Source organism: Mastigoproctus giganteus, chromosome 11 (assembly GCF_048544385.1).
Source record: "Mastigoproctus giganteus isolate SK-2022 chromosome 11, ASM4854438v1, whole genome shotgun sequence".
Taxonomy (NCBI): Eukaryota; Metazoa; Arthropoda; class Arachnida; order Uropygi; family Thelyphonidae; genus Mastigoproctus; species Mastigoproctus giganteus.
In genome coordinates, this window is record NC_143585.1 from 55,995,602 (window position 1) to 56,017,873 (window position 22,272).

General features: G+C 37.3%; 1 protein-coding gene across 1 annotated transcript in view; it reads right to left on the minus strand.

Annotated features, from left to right (window-relative positions):
* The window catches only part of LOC150078024 (C-Jun-amino-terminal kinase-interacting protein 4-like), a 518,865-nt gene that overhangs the window by 34,084 nt on the left and 462,509 nt on the right, over positions 1–22,272 (minus strand). The window contains exon 26 of the mRNA XM_090385183.1: positions 13,407–13,583. Within this exon, the coding sequence (XP_090241309.1) occupies positions 13,407–13,583 (177 nt within the window). The remainder of the gene's footprint in view (positions 1–13,406; positions 13,584–22,272) is intronic.

Below are 22,272 nucleotides of genomic sequence, written 5' to 3' on the forward strand. Positions count from 1 at the left end.
TGTGGTCTTTTCCCGGTTTCGGGAAAGCTAGCACATAAGAATGGCACCAGCTAGCAGGATAATACTCCTCTAAGAAAATTCTGTTATACAGTTGTAAGAGTACAGTTAATGATTCCTCACTTAGATGACAGATCATGGTGTAATAAATTCCGTCGGGACCTGGAGCACTGTTTTTCACCCGTGCAAGTGCATTACGCAATTCATTCATGGTCAGAGGCAGATTATAAGAATGAAGGATGGCAGTATTAAAATTTAGTTTGTATTTTTCTGTCTGGGATTTTAGCAATTGAAATGCAGGTTCATATGTGGCAACAGCTGAAAGCGTTTCAAACGTAGTACCTAAGGCATTGGCAATTTCTGTAGGTTCAGAGATTTCTTTCCCTTTTACAAGTAGAATAGGAGAAGTTGTCTGCGAGTATTTACCATTAATTCTTTTGATTTTTTTCCATATTGTGGAAGTATCCGTGGATCTGTTTATGGTGGAGGCATAATGCGCCCATGCTTCTTTTTTACTCTCCCGTCTTATATGACGAGCTTTAGCTCTGACTCTCTTAAACTGTAGGAGGTTAGCTGTGGTTGGATGTTTTCGAAAAATATTCCAATATTTGTTCCTTTCTTTTTTAGCGCTGTTGCATGCTTCGTTCCACCACATTTTTGGATGAAGCCGGATTTTGGATGATGATTTTGGTATAGCAGTCTCGGATGCTTTCATTATTGTATCTGTAATGTAGCTTACTGCAGAGTCAATTGTGTGGGTTGCTATGAAGATAGCATCTAAGTGAGCTATTTCTTGGTATTTAATCCAGTTCGCCTTAGCAAATTTCCAGGTTGTCCTAATGTTACTCTGAGGAGTAGAACTTATACAGAAAGTACAGATGATAGGAAAGTGATCGCTACCGCGAGGGTTATTAGTAACGGTCCAGTCTATGAGAGGAAATATCACTGGAGAGCATATAGAAAGATCAATAGCGGAGGTTGAGCCAGATGGTAAATGCACATATGTGTGAGCACCAGTGTTTAAAATTGTCAGGTTATGTTTGTCTAAAATTTTTTCAATTCCTCTGGAGTCAAGATGTTGAGAACCCCATAGCGGGTGATGGCCATTCCAGTCACCCATAATACAAAAGGGGGCAGGTATTTGCATTACTAAATTATCTAAATCAGCAAAGGTGCATGTATGATTTGGTGATAGATACAATGAAACTAATGTTATTGTGATTCCGAAAGTGACACGGACAGCAATAGCCTCTAAAGATGTTTGCAGGGGGATAGGTCTAGAGGGCACCGAAGAGTTCACTATGAGTGCTACTCCTCCATGAGCTAAATTAGATGAGTTTCTATCTTTTCTATACATATTGTAATTCTTAATTTTCATAGATATTGCATTTGTGAGATTTGTTTCTTGAATGCATACGGCAACAGGCTTGTATTCAGATAGGAGATCGTAAAAATCGTCAAAATTAGCACGGAGCCCACGACAATTCCATTGAATAATTGTATCCATTGTTTGGTTTTAGCTAGTGTCTGCTAACTTCCGTGAGGTAGTTTGCTTACGCCTGTCAATTTTTCCTTTATCCTTCTTTGAGAAGACTGGTCTGCTTGTGTCAATGTCACCTTCTGGATGAATTTCAAGAAATGTGTCATCTTCATCCGCTTTTTCATCAGTGTCCATGGTATCAGATCTGAATGTGTGCGTATCAGTTCTTTCAGAGCTCTTAGTTTGTACTTTCGGTTGCTGATTAGGATTCTTATCTGGAGGTATTGTTACCGGAGTATTTACTTCTTGGGTTGCATATTTGGATGGAGATTGTTCTTTTAATGAAGTAAGTATTGATTTCGCCCAACCAGATATAGAGATATTTGGAGGGACGGAGCAGTCAGTCTGAGTTGATATTGTGCGTAGCTGTTGAGTAACTGAGGCGTATGTAGATGATTTAGTAGGGATTGCAAAGTGTTTCTTTGCCTCTTGATATGACACTTTGTTCTCTATTTTATATCTCTGAATGTTCTTCTCTCTTTTCCATTGGATACAATCCTTAGAGAAGGCAGAATGATTTCCCTGGCAGTTAGGACAGTTTTGGGTTTCATTATTACAGTCCGTATGTGTGTGTTCTTTTGAACCACAAGAAGCACAAGTGACTATACCTCTGCACACAGTTTGCGAATGACCGAATTTTTGGCACTTAAAGCACCGAACTGGGTTGGGAATGTACGGTCGAACATGGCATCTGAGATATCCAGCTTTTATAGTTGCGGGGAGATTTGGTGACTTAAATGTCAATATGACTGTTCGTGTAGGGACAGGCTCTCCATCTTTTTTGATGACAATTCTTTTTGCCTGAACTACATTTTGGTTACTTAATTCGGAGACAAGTTCATCCTCTGATACATTTAGAAGATCCCATTCAGATATTACCCCTTTAGAGGAGTTCAAGGTGGCATGTGGGGTAACCTTTGTGGGAATTCCACCAAAGGTAGATATTTTCAAGAGTCTTTCAGCATGTCTGTATTCACTCATCTCCACTAATAGGTCTCCAGATCTTAGTCGCCGAACCATTTTTGGAGGCCCAGCCACATTTTCGAGACATTTCTGAATCAAAAATGGGGAGAGTTTACTCAATGGTTGGTCTGTGGAGGAATGTAATATTAAGAAGAGAGGAGCAGAAAAATCTGTCCCTTCTTTTTTTTGTCTCTTAGCATGGGATTTATTCAAATTATCATGGTCGTCATGTCTACTTGAATCTGGATCAAGAGATCCATAGTAGGGCTGTTTTGTGTTGTCCATAGTTGCTCCTTTTAGTCCCGGGAGAGTGGATTTCTCCTCCCAGGCTTCCAGCCCCGCCACGTGGAGGCAGGAGCGGTGCCACCAGTGACCAAGCGATAAGGATGTTAGTGTTAGTGCGTTAATAGATTAGTTTTATATACAAGAAGAAAGGTGGCTTTCCTTTCTGTTGAGTAAGCTGACTTCTTTACTTTAGAAGAGCAAAATTATATAACTTTGGAAATTAGAAACTAACGTTCAACTACAATCAATCGCTCTTTTAAGAAAATCGCTTTCAAATCACTATAGAATCGCTTTAGTCACTCGCTTGGCACTCGGGGCCGTTATGTCAAGGATCTGGGTATATTCTTACCATGTGTAAGCAATATCCAAAAAATTTAATTATTTTTCATACAGCATGTCCCACCCACTTTTTCTTACTATTGAATACACTATGAATTGTCAAACTAATAGAGCAAGCTTATCTGCTAAAAGATCTAAACCCCCCAAGCACTTCCTAATTCATTTTACAAATATATGTGGTCTCAATTCTAATCTCAACGATGTCCATTTCCACTTGCAGTCTGCCAAACCCCATGTACTTTTCCTGACAGAATCTCAGTTATCGGTTGATTCAACTACTGCTCATCTCCGATGCCCGAATTATTTGCTGTATAATTCCTTTCATCTCGAAGGTGGTACTTGTGCATATGTCCGTTCTGATATTCCCTGTCAGAGACTTGGCAATTTGGAATCTCCTCTCTTTGATCTTCTCTGGCTTAAAATCTCTCTACCTCATTGTGTCAAATTCATCTGTTGTCTCTACCATTCTCCCAACTCCACTAACCACTTGGAACTCTTTGACTTCCTCTCTTTGCAACCTGACTTTCTTCAGTCCAACTTTCCTAACAGTGAGGTAATTTTCGTTGGTGATTTTAATGTTCACAACGCCAGCTAGCTTCCGTTTTCAAGTCACACCGACCCAGCAGGTCGAGATGCTGAGGATTTTGCAATTCCTAATGACCTAGCACAGATTCTTCATTTACCTACAAGAATACCAGACAATCTAATCATACAGCCAATACACTTGATCTTTTTCTCACAAACAACCCTTCTAAGTACACGGTCAAAGTGAGAGGTCCTTGAGGCACTTCAGATCACAACTTGGTGATTGTCTCTTCTCCAATGGAACCTTTATCTCATGGCTATTCCCAACCTCGTGTTGTTTGGCATTACAAGAATGCGAAATGCGATGACCTGCGAGACTTCTTTTCCTTGGTCGGATTACTGTTTCAAAACTTCTGATGTCAATGTTTGCTCAGATCATGTCAGTGAAATTATTCTTGCAGGAATGGAATCCTTTATCCCACACTCCACTTTACAATCTCGTCCTTTATCTAAACCTTGGTTTTCCAATAAATGTGCTAAGGCTGTTCAAGAAAAGAATGTTGCATATCGTAATTGGCTTGTTTCTAATTCTCCAGTTTCATTTTCTGCATACACCAAAGCTGGCAACAATTGTAAAGCAGTTATTAATCAATCCAAATTAGAGTTTGAACAGGCTAAGAGTAGAAAACTGGCTTCTTGCCCTTAGCCTAGCATTCTGGTCTCTTGCCAAAGCTATTGGCCGCAACTTTTGCCTATCTCTGCTCCCACCTCTGTCAAAACCAGATGGTTCTATTGTCACTTCAGCCAAGGATAAAATTGACCTGCTAGCATCCCATTTTTCTTCCAATTCATGTATTAATGAACTTGGTAAAACACCTCCCACCATTCCCAACATGCTCCATTCAATGTCTCCTGTGGTCTTCCGTCAAAAGGATGTCAGAAGGATTTTGACGAATCTTGATGCTAAGAAAGCTCCAGGTCCCGATGGTATTTCTCCACTTGTTCTCAAAATCTGTGCTCCTGAACTTACTCCTATTCTTTGCCACCTTTTTTCACTTTCTTATTCCAAAGGTGTTTTTCCTTCTGCTTGGAAATTTGCTCATATCCAGCCAGTTCCTAAAAAGGGTGACAAATCCCTCCCATCTAATTATCGTCCCATTGCAATTACTTCTACACTTTCTAAAGTAATGGAGAAATCAATTAACCGCCAAATTTTAAACTACCTAGAAACTTCCGCGTGATCAACGATCGCCAGTATAGATTCCGAAAGCGTCGATCCACTGGTGATATTCTGGCTTATGTTACCCATTTATGGACTAATTCAATGGAAAGGTACAGTGAAACACAAGTAGTTTCTCTTGGCATATCAAAGGCTTTCGATCGTGTTTGACATAAAGGTCTTCTAAACAAGCTTCCATCTTATGGTTTGCCAACTGTTTTTAGTAATTGGCTATCCAGTTTTCTCTCTGATCGCTCACTGAGGGTGATGCTGCATGCCTCTTCTACAGATACTTCCATGGGCACTGTTCTTCTGAATTGGCTTCTATAATTCCCGCTCTCTCTTTCAAAACAGTCCGAACACGTGCCGCCACCAGCTAACATCCATTTACTGTCCAACGTCAAACACACAGAACTAACTTTTCATCTTCCTCATTTATTCATTCAACCTTCCTTCATACGTATTTCCTGAAAATTACAATGTACAGAAGTTCAAGTCCAATGTCAACAAATATCTTCTTTCGTCTTCTCAACCTCCAACCCAAGCACGGTAATAAGTACTATAGGTTCTAATACCTCTCGCGTTTGGGGTTCACATAAAAAAAATATATATATATATATAACCTAACAAAAAAAAAAAAATTATAAGGAAAAAAAAGTATAAAAATAGAATGCCAAGTAGAATCGAATGCAGATTATGAATGAAGTAACTGTGTTGCTCCCACCCCTTAGTCTGGTGGGTTCCCCACTGCCAGCTAATATATCCCACCCCAGAGCGGGATGGGCAGTTTGACCTTCCCTCCCAGATTCGACACTACATGGACCTGACAACCATCACCGACGAAGACATACTGCAGCTTTGCTGCGGACTCGCCATTTGGTGATCTGAACTGAGTACTTTAACCTGGTTCCCTTTAAAACCTCATCCCCGGGCAGGGGAGGGAGAAGATGGGTCTCTGTCTCCTCCTCTCCCTACCTATCCCATACTTTGCCTGGTGGAGCTCATCCCCACTGACCTCTTTGGGGATGCCTATGCTGTCATCCCCATCCTTCTACCTGTTTCCCTCCAGTCTTCAGTCTCCCCCCCCCCACTCTATCTAAACTGACCAAGTATGCCCCTAAAAATGCCACCAAATTCTATTCAACATCTAAATTCAACTGCTTTCTCGTAAACCTCTTTCGGCATTTACAAATTCTAGTGTTCACCTTTTTTATATATATATAGGCCTTGGCACAGAAATCCTTGGAAATTAGGTGGCAGGGCCTGCCTCCTCATGGCAAAGTGTGGGCAATGGTGGGTCCCAATAGAGGCCTAATGGCTAAATGGCCAGAGAAACAACAGAACATAACACTACACAACAAACCACTCTCCTACACACTTCTTTTTAAATCTCTGGCTTCCACAGAGTTCTGTGCCACATGTACAAAGAATACAATGTGGAGATGGGAGAAATCCCTGCTACTGTCAGACAACTAACACACTTTGCTAGCCCCATGAAAACATTACAACTTAAATGGATCTGTTGGATGGTTGTTAAGTCAATAAACTGCCTTTCAGCTTCATTTTCAGTTTGAGAAAAAAAAATCACATAGGGTAGAGTTAGATGAGAAATCATCTACCATTTTCATATGGCTGGAAATGTTTATTCCTAAAATTTTTTTTTACCTCACTCAAATCAATATCTCTTTATAATAGACCGCGTTTACTGTCTGATCATTCTAAACAAATTCATAATGAATAATATCCTAAAAAAAAATAAAATAAAAAAATAACGTTTGATTGAAATTATTGTGCGAGTGTGTGTGTTTTAAAAGGTACAAGTTGGTGATCACCACCAGGAAGACTGGAATTTTGTTTGCATGCACCGATATTTTATCGCCAGTAACAATCAATTTATGAAATCAGAGTCCATTTCTATCCTTCTTTTGAAAAAATTTGATAGAAGCTTTTGATAAGAAGTGACCCCACTCTGTTCTATCTGCCCTATCTTCTTAAATACAGCATACATACCATACTGAACTCATCGTCCACTCTATCTGGGTGGCACCACGTTTCCGTAAGCCCTATTATGCCAGCATTATTTTTTTTTAACCAGCAGTTCGAATTCGCTCATTTTATTGATGACACTTCTGAAATTACTGTATAAACAATTAAAACTTAGTGTTCTTGTATACGGCAATACCTCGCTTAGCACGGCTTCAAACAGCATGGGTCTCACTATAATACGGTTTTCAATTAAGTTTAAGTCAAAAATTAAATTTACTGTACATATTAAAACTCATTCAATAGCCTAGACATGTACTCTACATATATGCTGCATTGTTGTAGCCTAGGAACGTGTACATATATGCTGAAGTGCCAACTCTATTGTCTCACATGCACATGTACCAATAGCTTTCCTCAGGCAGTCACTAGCAAAGTGCAACAGTGTTCTGTATTCTTAATTCCATCCTGACAAGACGACATGATAGCTTTTCATTTCAAAATTTATTTTTTACTCCTTTAAATATGATCGAAAATATATTTGCACTTTGGCTAGAAACTGCTGCCAAACAACATGCATTCTGTTTGGCAGCATATTTTGCCCCATTTGGCAAATTATTTCACTGGTTTTGAATTACGAATTCAGACAACTGCCAAAGACATTGTGAAGATCGGAAAAGACTTCGGATTTTAAACTTTTTGACACTATCAATGTATGTTACTGCATTGACTCACACGCAAATGACTTAGATGATGCAACTCTCCTTGAAATTGATGAGCAAACTGCATATGAAGAAGAGGAAAACAATTCTGAAGTGGATAACACTGAAGTGGCACCAAAAAAATTTCAACAGAAGAATTGGAGAAAGTTTTTTTTTTGGGGGAGGGGTTGACATGGCCTGCAAGGCAATTATGAATGGAAATCCAGATGTTGAATGTAGCATCAAGATGCAGCAAATTTTACAAGATGGGTTTCGATGCTACAAAAATGCTTCTTTGATGCATTTTTGTCAGTGTACTTTTTCTCAGTGTACAAGTTTTTGACTTGTACACTGAGAAAAAGAAGAGACAACTTCACCGGACTTTATTATTGAAATACCTAAATAAACAAAACAGCTCTTTTCTCATCTCTAATGACGTTACCTTTCATTAATAAAATTTTTGCAATATTTTTAATTTCAAATACTTTTAATTGGCTATCAACCGCAAATTGTTTATAGATTTATTATAATTTGTTTATAGACTGTTTCTCTGGTATGCATTAAATTAAAACCTATTATAACTATACCTCAATCAGCATGGTTTCACATAACATGGAACAGTTTCGATACCAATTATCAGTGCTATGCGAGGTATTGCTGTAGTTAACTGCCCTGGCACACCTTAAAGTTATTTAAGCTTACTTCCCTAGCTTTAGCTACCCACTCATTGAAACAATTCTGCCCGCAGAACATCTTGCTAACATCTGTTGCAATAACAAACAATAACACTTGAGGTATGTGCAAGCTTGACTTTGACCAATATTATTCGGATAAACACGTATTTATATTACCCTTGTCCACCCAAACTAGCAGTTCCATGAAACTTTAAGCTATCCTCAAAAATATTGGCAAAAACCCCTTGCACCACCTTTGTTTAAATGTATCCCATCTCTACAAAACAGATTCCTTCTATCTACAAGTGCGGGGCAAGCTGATAAAAATTTCTCCACAAAAGCCTTGCGGAGTTCTTCAAATCTCGAGTTATTCCACAAGGATTTCAGCACATCCCTCCTATCATGTCTGGGCAGAATTGCAGGCACATAGACATTGTGACCTAACTCACAGCATTTCTTCAGCATGATCTGATATTTGTCTAACAAATCATCAGATCATGTGAGCTTAATATCATTGGTCCCCACATGAATATGTGGGGACCAATACATTAATACAATAATATTCTCTTTACACCTCTTTAATCTGACAATCTAAAAATCCGGTAACATCATTAATTGTTGCTCCAGGCAGACATACCCTGGTTCTAGTTCACCTATCGTTATTACAAAAAATATTTCCCGTTTCCCTGACAATGGAGTCTCCTAATAGAACTAAGGTTAGGTTATGTTAAGTCCTTTTGAACCAGAGTAGTTTGCATTTGGTTATTCTGTTCTGGGGCCCTGAATCAGGAGTGCATCACTTGGCAGGTTACTAGTCTTGAGTTGCTGACAATTACATTATTCTTGAGGGCAAGCATCAGTTTTTTCAGCGAATCAAATTGTTCTAGCAATGCACCAAATTTTAATTTAATATCAGTACACTCTGTACAATGGTGATAAAGAAAAGAATCACTAGATGAGCTATGATTATCCACTAGGTTGACCTTGGAAAACTAAAGGATAAATTCATGATTCACCCAGAAATTGCCATCAGCTATTTCCCTATAAGTCATGATATCATTATCATTATCATTATCCACATGATACAAGGAAGCCTGAGGCTTATGCTGCACCAGTCAAAAAAAAAAAAAAAAAAATTGAGAGAGAGAGAGAGAGAGAAGTAGAACGGAACCACCAAGAAAGAGAAGAATGATGATATCCAGCTCAGGACCCTGGGTTTGCCAAGCCCATACTCACCAGATGTGAGCCCCCGGGCTCTGAAGAAGTGTTCAAGGCAGATCGTGTAACAACCATTGTAAAATTTACTAAATATCAATGAAAGTAACTTTCAAAAAATTATATTTATATTATAAAAGTACACGGAAAAAAAAAAATCATCAAAATAAACTTTACAATATACTGAATAAATTATTTAAAAGCAATATTCAAACCGCTGTAATCTCTAATTCTCTGTAATCACTATAAGAGCATCACCAAGATACATCTACTCACCACGAATGCCAACAGTCGAATGCTTGAGTTGCCTAAGCGTGCATAAGTGTCCAATCCGATTCATTTTTCTCTTCCTTGTATTTACATAAATGAAAAATTCCTTGTTCCCATTCTTTGCTCTCTTGGACAATACTTTAACATATGCAGCCTTAGTCTGCCTAAATTTATCTGTGGTACTATTATGAATCAACTTGTAGCTTTTAGGCTTCAGTACTATTTGTAGATCTGTAACTATATCATGCTCTATTTGATTGGCCAGATCTGCATTCATCCATTTTGGGATTCTCCTCCTCAAATATTTTCTTAATGGTATGTAAGTGTTCATGGCTTCTGTGATATTTGCTTTAAAGGTATTCCATAATTCAAGTGTACGCACCCTCACTCAGCAATCTGCCCAATTTGTAGATGCCATATATAGTGCCTTAAACTGTCAAAGTCACTTCTTCTGAAATTAAAACCTGTGCCTTTGCCTGTAACATCTTTCTTCATCTTCCAAATGATGACTGCTTGATCACTACTTGCCAATGGTTCTTGTATTTTAAGCCCTGTGATGTCATCTAATTTGTGAATAATGGTGAGGTCAAGAATATTTTCACCTCTAGTACTTTTTCTAACATGCTTGTACAAACAATAATCATCTAGTTTATTCAAAAAAAAATTTCCCCCATGGTAAGTTTCCCTCCCACTTATTCCAATCAATCTGGTCAAATTAAAGTTACTCATAATAAGACATTCACACTTGCTCACCCATTGCATCTGCATGTGAGTACTAATGTTATACTCTTCAAAATTTTCAGGTCTGTAGATTACTCTTCGGTGGTTTATACAGTTGTATAAACCACGGGTAGAATGCAATAACTGCAGGTGCTGGAAAAATAATTTCACGAGAGGTCCTGCACTTGTTGTAAATGATAAAAATATAGGTGTCAGTGAAGAATTTTCTGCAGTTGCCTGTGAAACTAACTCTTGCTGATAACTTTCTTGTGTTGTATCCAGAATACTCTTTATTGTGGTTTGGACCCTGTTATTCTAGCTCAGGTGCTTGTGAGTTTTTACCTCTCTCTCTAATCCCTAATCAGTATTCACAGATGCAAATGATTCATTTCCTCCAAGGCAGGGGTGGCCTACCAGTCGATTACAGCTTTAATTTCAGTCAATCATGACGAATTTTAAATATACATAAAAAATAGATTAGTCAAAATCTAAATGTTATTATTATTATTATGCCCCACCGGTTTCGCTTATTAAAATCCTTTGAACTACATGACTACTCTTGTTGGTGTGCAGCCACTAGACTTGTCTAGTGAAAATTCCCCCAATTACATTGTGGAGAATATGTGTTGAATTCTTATTTAGCTTATTAATGTTAATAACTGGAATAATTTAATACCCTTTGATTTAAAATGAATAATATGAAAAAGAGTATAATGTATCATTTTCATCAAGAGTGGGAACTAGAATACTTTTTTTTAATAATGATAAGAAAAACGTTATTGGTTGATTTGCAATGCTTCCGTGGCTATACCCAAAAGAAGAAATTTAGAAAGGCACTTCAATGCACTCCATGGTAAATACCAATTGGATTTTCCACCTAATAGGGACCTTAGAAAAAATAAATTAAAAGAACTTAAATCCAGATTATTCGCAAAACAAAATTTCTTCGTGACACCTAATTTACAATGTAAAGCAGTAACTGTAGCATCATTTAAAATGAATCTTTTTTCAAAAAAATGCAAACCATTTTCTGATGGTCAATTCATCAAAGATGCATTTTTAGAAATAACAGATTCTCTTTTTGAAAATTTTAAGAACTAAAATGAAATTAGATAGGTTCTTCGAGATCTGCAATTATCTCGAAATACTGTGATACAATGCATCAAGAAATGAGTAAAAATGTGAGCGAACAATTGCATGCTCATATTGCTAATTGTATGTCCTTTTCTTTACAACTGGATGAATCTACAGACAACAGTGATACAGCTCAATTACTCGTTTTTATTCATATGGTTTTCGATGATTCTGCCACCAGAGAAGAACTGCTGGGTATGGTTTTGTTAAAAGAAAGAACTAGAGGTCTGTCTTGATATATTAAACACATTCAAAAATTTTACTGAAAAAATTAAATGACTACTATTTAAGCTCATGTCAATAACAACAGATGGAGCTAAAGCAATGATGGGGCATCTTAACAGATTCATCACATTGTGCCAAAAGGATGAATTCCCAGATCTTTTGAGTTACCACTGTATCAGCCAGCTAAAGATTAAATACTAAAAGTATTATGGACATAGCTTTCAAAATCGTGAATTTCATCAGAGGACAATCTCTTCAAAGGAGTCTTTTCAAAATGCAACTTGATGAAAATGAACCAGATCTGATATTACACACAGATGTGGGGTGGCTGAATTGGAGTAAGTTTCTACAGAGATTTTGAAATTTGCTGAATGAAATTAAAAAATTTGTTGATCAAAGGGGAGATGATTATCAGCGGCTACAAGATATGGAGTGGTTGTGTGATCTGGCTATTTTGGTAGATTTTACCAGTAAATTAAGTGATCTTAATTTGGAATTACAAGGAAAAAATAAAAATGTGGATGACATGATTAATAGTATTTCTGCATATAAATATCAATTTTTGGCAATGGTTAAGGATCTCAAAGAAAAAAAATTCGATCATTTTGCAAATATGCAAGATGATACAAATTTAATAATGAGAAATGTTTCTGAAATTGAGAAAGTTGTGGATGATTTTGAAACCAGATTCAGTGATTTTAAAACAATCTAAGACTGTTCAATATATATTTCTTATCCATTTAATGTCGATTTAGATATGAAACAAATTGTGCAAAAAAAAACAAAAAAAAAACGCTGAGATTTTTTGCGTGGAGAAAATATTACTTAAAAATGAAATTATTACATTGTGAAACGATACCTTCCTGAAAGCCAGATCATCAGAAAAAGACTTTTGGAAATATGTTTGCTGAGATAAATACCCAAATGTAAAAAAATGCAGTGAACTTTTAAATTCCTGTTTTGATTCCACATATCTATGTGAATCGGCCTTTTTGTATTTGAAACAAAGAATCGCTCTACTCTTACGAAGTTGCATACATAAGACTCTTTACGGTTGGCCTTATCACAGTATATCCTCGATTTTGAAAGCTTGGCAGACAACATTAAGACACAAACTTCACATAAATTAAAAAACGAATGAATTTTAAAATAAGAATTCTGAATTGTGTTTAATTTTAAAATTTATAAACATTTTTCAATATGTGTTGATAACTTTTTTAACTACGTGCAATGAACTTCTTGAGATGGTAGATCGTGGCACATTTGGAAGAAAAAAAGTAGATTGCATCATGAATTAAGTTGGCCACCCCTGCTCTAAGCAATGATTAATGGCCTCGCACATTTTTCTATCAGGACACTGTTGTGCTGGGAATGTTTCCTGGCCTCCTTGTGATTCATTTTCATGACCATACATTAAATGTATACCTGTTATTTCAGTATTTCAATTACAACTAATGTCCATGAGGAGCAGTAATGAGATAAAAAAAAGAAAAAATCTTTTTTTTTTCATAGTCTTGGTTAGTCGAACTTATTCCCAAACTTTGAAATCGCCCTGTATAATATATTATGTGTATTGTTAGAGCATGAATTATTAGTTGCATCTTTAAGTCACCTACCTGCAACAGCTACAAAAAACTTCACTGCATCTCTGTGACCATGGAAAGACAACTGTGCTTGAGCCATAGAACAATAAGGAATATAACTGCCTGGCATAACATTATCTTTACAATCGGCATATACTCTGACTGCAGTTCCAGGAAATTTATTCCCACTTTCAGGTGAGAACTTGAAGCCTATATGATGAAATAGAGCATCATTCTTAGAATTTACTGTTTATAGGGAAAAAAAACAAGGTTACTGCCATAAGTTTTATTTGTTGAAGGTACAAATAATTAATTAAAACCAATAAAACCAATTCTGCCTATTAAAAGCTAACATCATCAGAGTAGTATATTCAGTGTTGTGCTAATAGACAAGATAAAGATAGAAATTTATTTGAAAAAGAGAAAAAGTTTCTTTACATGGCACCTCTCTCTCTCTCTCAAGCTGTTAGTCAGACTACTGCAATGATTTGCCAAAGCATTACACTACAAAGATGTAATGCTTTCCCAAAAGGAAGCTTTGTTTGTTTGTTGTTGGGTTTTATTGGCGCATTAGCAACTAAGGCTATAATGCGCCAAAACCTGGTCATTAAAACATAAAATTTTTAGTGGCCTAACGAATTAGGTCACCAAGTCAAAGTAAAAAAACAAGTATAAACGGTAAAAGACAAATCAGTAAACAAGTAACATTAACAAAGATTTTTTAAATATGAGTAAAATGGTTTACTGATTTAAAAAAGCTAAAAATAGCAGACACATGGTCATTGTCAGATAAAATCTGACTGCGTGTATACGGCTCAGTCAGATGATTAAAAGCAGTAAAACGGATATTACTAAAATCTGGACAATCAATTAAAATGTGTCTCCCCAAAAGGAAGCATAATGCTACTATATCCTTTTGCTATAATGTAACATGATCCCTTTCCCCCACCACGACAGCCATTTCGGTACTTATATCAATAAAAGTTATTCTGCTGTGAATACATACAGCATTATCCAACTGGACATTTGTCTTCAGACAGGTAAAACATAATATTCATCACTGCTGTTTCCATGCATCATATGTAACACACACAATGTCCAGAAAGCTTCTGGACACCGCTAGTTGGTTGTGACAGACAGATTTGGAGCATCTTTCCACTGTACAAACTGCATCCCTAACATTTTCTCTTATAGCAAAGGTTGTATGAAGGTGATGATACAAAATTTTTGGAGTTTTGTAATTTTAATTAAGGTAGAAAAAAAATCCCAGTTTACTCAGCAATATCCTGTGGAATAACAAGGCCAGCTTCATGAAATGGCTTCGCAAACAGGGACAATTCCAGCTACTGGACTCCTCTCTGTGAAAATCAATATTGTTGCAGAAATACTCCAGTGAGATGGTCTGTCACTGTGTGGTGTACCATATGGGAAGATGAAGTTGTTGGCCTCCCAGTTTTCCTTGACAGCATGCTGACTTGGGAAAAATAATATGAATTACTTCATATTAATGAATTTTACTGGTTAAAAAGTTCTGAAATATCAAAGCCTGACATCTTTGGTTCCAGCAAAATAGCAGATAGTGGGTATGATGCATATTTAAAGGCCAGTGTATAGGATATGGGAATGCTGTACCTTTGCCACCACAGTCTCCTGATTTCATTCCTTTAGATTTTTACTTCTTGGGGTTTCATTAAAACAAAAGTGTACAAAATACCCAATGAAAATTCAGATTATCTCAAAAGGAGAATGCATAATATATGTACTAAAATTAACAGTATTATTCTAAAGAATGAGTGTTTAATTTATTACATAGGTTACAAGCTTGTATTAGGCAGAGAGAGCAGCAAAATCAATTTACATTAGTAATGGCCACAGGGTGCAAGGAAGCCTATGGCTTATGCTGCACCAGCCAAAATAATAATAATAATAACTAGGGGGTCCGCCACCTCGGTCCACATGCTTGCCAACCCCTGAGCATGCTTTTCTACATAAAGACACACCTGTTGAAATGCACTGATGGATATTTAATCTAATATATAAAAGAAAATAGAAAGTCTAAGAAAAAAACTATAAAAAGTAAAATTTTGTGAATGTTGAGTGAATGAAAGTTATTATTAATTGCATGTTCTATCTTAGCTTCTTCACCAGACAGACAGATGGCTATGCAGGCCCTCAAGGTTATCCAAACTGATGCCATGCTGTAGCTTTTCCTAGTTGGCATGGTGTGGGATGCTGACACTGGCCATTAGGATAACCCCCAGGCCACTGTAGGACAGTGGCCTGGCGGTTACCCTAATGGCCAGTAGTACCCTATAATGGAGAATGCAAAAAGCACTCCATCATAGGATACCTGGGGTGGTTGTGTCTCCTTCCCTCAATCCCCTTCCCCCTTTTGCCTGGTGGTTCATCCTACCACCCAATTTCAACTCCCAATGCTCAAGTAAATAATTACATAGGCCATTTCCTGATTAGATGTCGATCACAGTGACATATTGTTTTTTTGTCTGGCGGCACCGGGGGGGGGTTTACTCTGTAGGATACAATACTCTGCATAAGACCAGGGTGAAGTATTAGTGTGTGGTGTGTTGTTCCTCTGACCACTTAGCCTGGGGGGAGGGGCTGAGGGGACCTCTGGTACAGGACACCTCCTGGACCAGGAGGTGTCCTGTACCAGAGGTCCCCTTACTGTCTGCCCTTTTAAATCAGGCGAGTGTCTCAACACTGCCCCTTCTGTTCTCTACCCTTTTTATCTCACCCTCTTCCTATCTCCCCATTATCTCCTTTCCATTTTTTTTTTTTTTTTTTTTTTTTTTTTTTTTTTTTGGGTGCCTAGATGCTCTGGATGCCTAGGCTATCCCAGGGTTCACCCTGCCAGAGCTTTCTTCTCTCCTAATGTGTCCTGGCCCGCCTCCCCACAGCAGTGATGGAAACTGGAGTTGTTAGTGGTTCTTCACAGCCCCTCCCCCCAGGCTAAGTGGTCAGAGGAACAACACACCACACACTAATACTTCACCCTGGTCTTATGCAGAGTATTGTATCCTACAGAGTAAACCCCCCCCCGGTGCCGCCAGACAAAAAAACAATATGTCACTGTGATCGACATCTAATCAGGAAATGGCCTATGTAATTATTTACTTGAGCATTTGTAGTGCGTGGCATTTTCAAGGTCAAATAAATATCACTATGTAATTATTTACTTGCGTTCACATAGGTCACTTAGGAAAAGGTCTTTTGCTTCGGGTTCCCATAATGCATGTGGAATATTGTTGCATCCGAAATAGCAGGACTAAAATATTTACAAATGACTAAGCTATTTACAAATATATAATATTCATTAAAATACAAAAAATGTTACAATGGAACATCACATGATAGACAGGAAAGCACGTGGCATGAGGTTCGTGAACATTATGGAGGCAGATGTCAATAATTAATTGCATTTGTAGTGACTTAACTGACTCGCCCTCTTCTCCCATTGGCTTGAATAAATATCACTAGGAGGAAATTTTAATGTATAGAGAGATAATAATAATAAAAAAAAATAAATAATAAGAAAATTAAAAAAATAATAAGAAAATTAAAAAAATAAGAAAATTAAAAAAATAATAAGAAAATAATAATAATAATAATTATTAATAAGAGAAGAGGAAATGGACAACCTATGCATTTCCCTCCTCCGGTAGGTAATTATCCATAGGTAATTATTGTAAATTATTTGTACGGTGTGTATCTGCTGTTCTGCTATCAGACTACCCTCACAGCCAGCACTGCAAACCCTAATACAAATTGGAACAAACATCCCATTAGTAACTTTTCCCTGCCCTAGATGGAACTTCAGGAAAGTAAACTGGGATGCTTTCTCAAGAGATCTTGATAGGTGTCTGGGTTGGATTCACCCCCTCTCCTGAAAACTACAAGAGATTTGTGGGCACAGTGATAAGCACAGGTAAAAGGTACATCCCCAGAGGATATCGGAAGGAATATATCCCAGGATGGAATGAGATCAGTGAGAATCTGTATAGGGACTTTCTTGAAAGTGGTGACCAAGAGATAGCAGACGAGCTGTTACACAGATTGATGTCGCCCGCCGAGAAAAATGGATACAGACCATTGATTTCAAGAGGTCCAGCAGGAAAGCATGGTCTCTCCTACGCAAGCTGGGAAACAGCAACCATATACCTCATGACAATATTTTAATAACACCAAATGCTGTTGCAACACATCGTATCCACCTCTAGAGCTCCACACAACCGAGAATATACAATCCAAGTGAAACGGGAACTCAAGACTTAAAAATGTGTGCCTCAGAAACTGAGTATTCCAGACTGTTCTCTGATGCTGAGATCACAGCTGCACTTCAGGATATGAGAGCAGGCAAGGCCCCAGGTTTTGATGTCATCCATCCGGAATTCCTAATTCATTGTGGAAAATATGCAAGAATATGTTTAGCATGTTTATTTCTAGCATACTACAAACGGGTGATATTCCAAAACCTTTAAAACATGCAAAATTATTGCCACCCTCAAACCAAGAAAACCAGCATACCTCCCTCAAAGTTACCATCCTATTGCTCCACTAAGCATAACTTATAAACTACTCGAAAGGCTACTTTACAACAAGATCAGCTCAAAATATTTGAAAAGATTCCCATCGAACAAGCAAGATTTTGTCCAAATCAAAGCTGTGTAGATAAAGTCCTTTCTCTAACAACATACAATGAGGCAGGGTTTCAAAAACAACTGAAAACCTCAATGGTCTTTACTGATCTAACTGCAGCTTATGACACTGTTTGGAGACACGGCTTAATATAAAATACTACATGCAATACCCTGCAAAACAACTGCCAGACTTATTGATAACATGCTCACAAATAGAACTTTCCAGGTGATAATGGGAACACACGAGCAATAAAAAGAAACTCAGCAATGGCCTACCCCAAGGTTCCGTCCTTGCTCCATTACTTTTTAGCTTTTACACTGCAGACATGCGTGAGACTTGTTCCAGAAAGTTTGGTTACGCGAATGATTGGGCAATAGCAACGAGACACAAATCAATCGAAAAAACAGAAGGGATCCTAACAACTGACCAGAGCTACGCAATCCCATGCCTGGGGCAAAAGTGTTATAAGTAGGCCCCCATTATATGCAAGTAGTCAATCTTTCAGTAGGGTAACGAGAGTCATTGACGCCTGGGGGTACTATGTCTTCCTGGTGCCCCTGATTGTGATAGATAATTCCTTCAGTTTGTGCCCTTGAAGCTCGCTGACTGGGGGAAATTCCTATTTTTCCCATATAGGGCCTGTTGTTTATATTGCACGATTTTGCATTGCACGAGGATTTCTAGGAACACAACTATCGTGCTATACGAGGACTGACTGTACTTAAACAGGCACATGAACATATAACTTCCGTGACCATATCTGAAAATGATATTCGCGCGTCTTTCGACGTCACCTCCCTATATACTAACATGCACATTGAAACCATGCTACTGGCTCTTAAAGAACAATTAATTAAAGACGACACTTTGACAAAACGTACTGACTTAAACATTAATGACATTTTAGAGCTCATGTCACTGTTACTTAATGCCAAACAATTTAAATTTCAAAATAACACCTATGAACAAATTTTTGGCCTTCCTATGGGCCTCGGTATCTCTGCCCCCCTTATCTGAAATCTACCTCGCTTCTATTGAAGAAAAAATACTTCAACCTTTACCCCCAGGTATTAAATTGTATATGAGATATGCGGACGACATCCTTTTAATGGGCAAAAAAAAAAAACCACTATTGACACTTTAAGCTCTCCGTAGCCGAGTGGGCAGGAGCGGGAGTGCAGTAGCGTACGCTCTTTGAGTAGACCGGGGTTCAAGCCCCTGACTGCTGAATACGGTCGATCTGCCAACCCGCACTGGACCAGCGTGGCAGATTATGGTCCATTTCCTTCAACATGAATTGTTGAGGAGGCTTCCATCCTGCAGTGGGTTGATAATGGCTGCACTTTACTTTTTTACTTTTATTGACACTTTATTTAACATATTTAATATAACACATGAGAGACTCAAATTTACTCTCGAAGTAGAAACCGATAATAAAATAAATTTTCTAAATCTCACTATATACAAAATCAGTACAATTTTAGACACCAAAATATACAGAAAGAACACACATACAGGTAAGTTCTTACATTACTACTCACACCATCCTCTATACATCAAAAAAGCAGTTCTCTATAATCAGATATATAATGCTATCAAATATAGTCACACACAAACAGACCTAACCGTAGAATTACAATACCCCACCAAAAAAATTTATCCATTACAACCCATTACAACTAATAAAAGAAACCATTACTAAAGTCCATAATAGTACTAATAACACTAGCAAAATTAATAATCACGTGAATAAGATACACAAATCCTTTATTGCCCTCCCATACCATTAACAATACGCTAGACGACTTCAACAGGTTTTTAAGGATACAGATATCAAATTAATATTTACATCTTATAAATTAAGTTCTAAATTTAATTCATACAAGACAACATATGAATATGGGACACAGGATTATAATAACATTATATATTTGATTAGATGTCAATCGGATTGTCAAGCATGTTACATAGGCAGTACAACAGCAAAATTTGGGACTTCAAAAATTTCTAACACACGTGCATACTACCACTTTTATAGCTTCAAATCTAACTTATCAAGTACAGAACTAACACAGGTTCAATCTTATAATCATAACCCACTCATCGATTCAGCTATTACAGTAGTTAAACTAAATTCCAGTTATAAAATTCTTCAAAATGAAGCCCTCGTCATTGAGTGGTTCAAGTGCCACACATTGTTCAACATATTAAATAAAAAGACTCCAACCAACTTCTCCCCCATTTGGAATTTAGCATGTATAAAGTTTCCATGTGCACTGAAATGCACTTAGCCAGTATATAACACACCTCGCATGCTCTGCTCTTCTCTCCCCACCATAGCTAACTGAAGACGATTTCGAAAGTCACTCATGCGTGGCAATTAGCTGTTTATCTCACTTTAATTTATTTTAATACATAATTTCTAATTAGACAATCATATAATGGAAGGTGCACTTTCCTTTCTTAGGCAAATCTTTAAAGCTCATAGTTTAGTAATTTTTAAATTTATAATTTCTTTAAGTTGCTAAAAATTTCATAACTACTATGTACGTGGTGAATCTTTCAACAAACTAAGTGGATTACTGAGGTGAGTGCTGAAAATTAAGCTAAGCTATATCTATGATCTAGTCATTACATCATAGCACATAAGGACTCCTTAATATATCATTTGTGCCCAGAATAATTTTTAAAATTCTCCATTTTTCTTTCTCTGTTAAAATTGCTTTTTGTAGAGCATCATTAATAAGTTCAGAATTTAGACTCATGTCCATTGATTTACATTTTAGAAATTGTTCATGGTGTTTTAACAAATTTTTGTGATTTGGAATATATCTATATAAGTGTTTCCAAGAGGAAAAAAGGCTTTCTGTGAATTGACTAGTGAAAGGCACATTGTCAGTGTTTTTATTAGTTCCAAATAAAATGCATGGAAACAATACAAAGATTTAGTTTCTTTGGAGTAAATCAGCCAATTTCTGTCTAAAATTCACCATTAGCAAGTTTTTTTCTCAAACCATTCAACAGAAAATTGACATTGTTCTCAGATAAAGAATAACAAAATCCTAATCTTTGCTTGATCTGGTCCATTTTCTATTAAAAAGCATCTTATTTTGTCAGAAATATTTGATGGCCAAGATGTGGGATTCAGCATGATATGATTATTATTTTAATTTTTTACAATTTGAGGGGACTCATACTCTGACTCAGTTCTACGAAAACTTTTAAATTTAATTACCAAAAGGAATTCAAAAAATTCTCAGTAAAGAATTTCGTTAAATACAGGTCCAACTATAATTAAATCAAAAATGAAGCAATTTTAATAACTGGTCAAATGCACCCTTAAAATGCTGCACCTGGCACCCCGCTCACCCCACCCTAGTTCTGGCTCTGCAACTGACTTAACCACCCGGGAAAATGTTTTCCCAAAGTGGAGGCTACAACCTAGTGCAGCCAAGACTGAGGCATCTTGCTTCCATCTCAATAACAAAGATGGCGGCTAGAGAGCTGAACAATCTTCAAGAGCGCCAGTCTTAAACACAACAAATATCCGAAATATTTGGGTTTTACACTAGACTGAACATTATCTTTCAGTGAACACTTGTCAAGAACTGCAGAAAAACTCAAAACAAGGAATATTATTCTGCAAAAGTTATGTGGTACCACATGGGGTTTTTCTAGTTCAACGTTATGCGTGTCAGTTCTTGGCCTTCTACTCAGCTGCAGGGTACTGTGCTCTAGTTAACAGTAACCACATAAAAAAGGTGGATGTACAGCTAAATAACACCACGTGCATTATAACTGGAACAATCAGGTCCGCTCCTACCTTTTGGCTACCCATCTCGAGCCACATCCCGCCAACAGATATCCGAAGAAAATGTGCTCTCATCAGAGAATACAAAAAAAAAAAAAAAAAAAATAAATAAATAATAGACAATTCTAAACTACCAATAAATTGACATCCGAGACCTAGGAATAAACAAGCTCCATTCCAGACATCCACCATTCCTGATGGCAAAAACATTGCAACAAGCCAACTTCAACCTTCTGGACAACTGGATGTAAGAGTGGTTATAAAACTCCCCACTTTGATGTCATACCATGCCTTGTATCTCCGAAGCACCACCTGGTTTTGACCAGCCTCGTAGGATATGGCTAGCAATAAACAGGGCACAAATGTGCCACGGTAGATGTGCAGACCTTCTCCATAAGTGGGTCAAAATTTCTTCCCAGACATGCGACT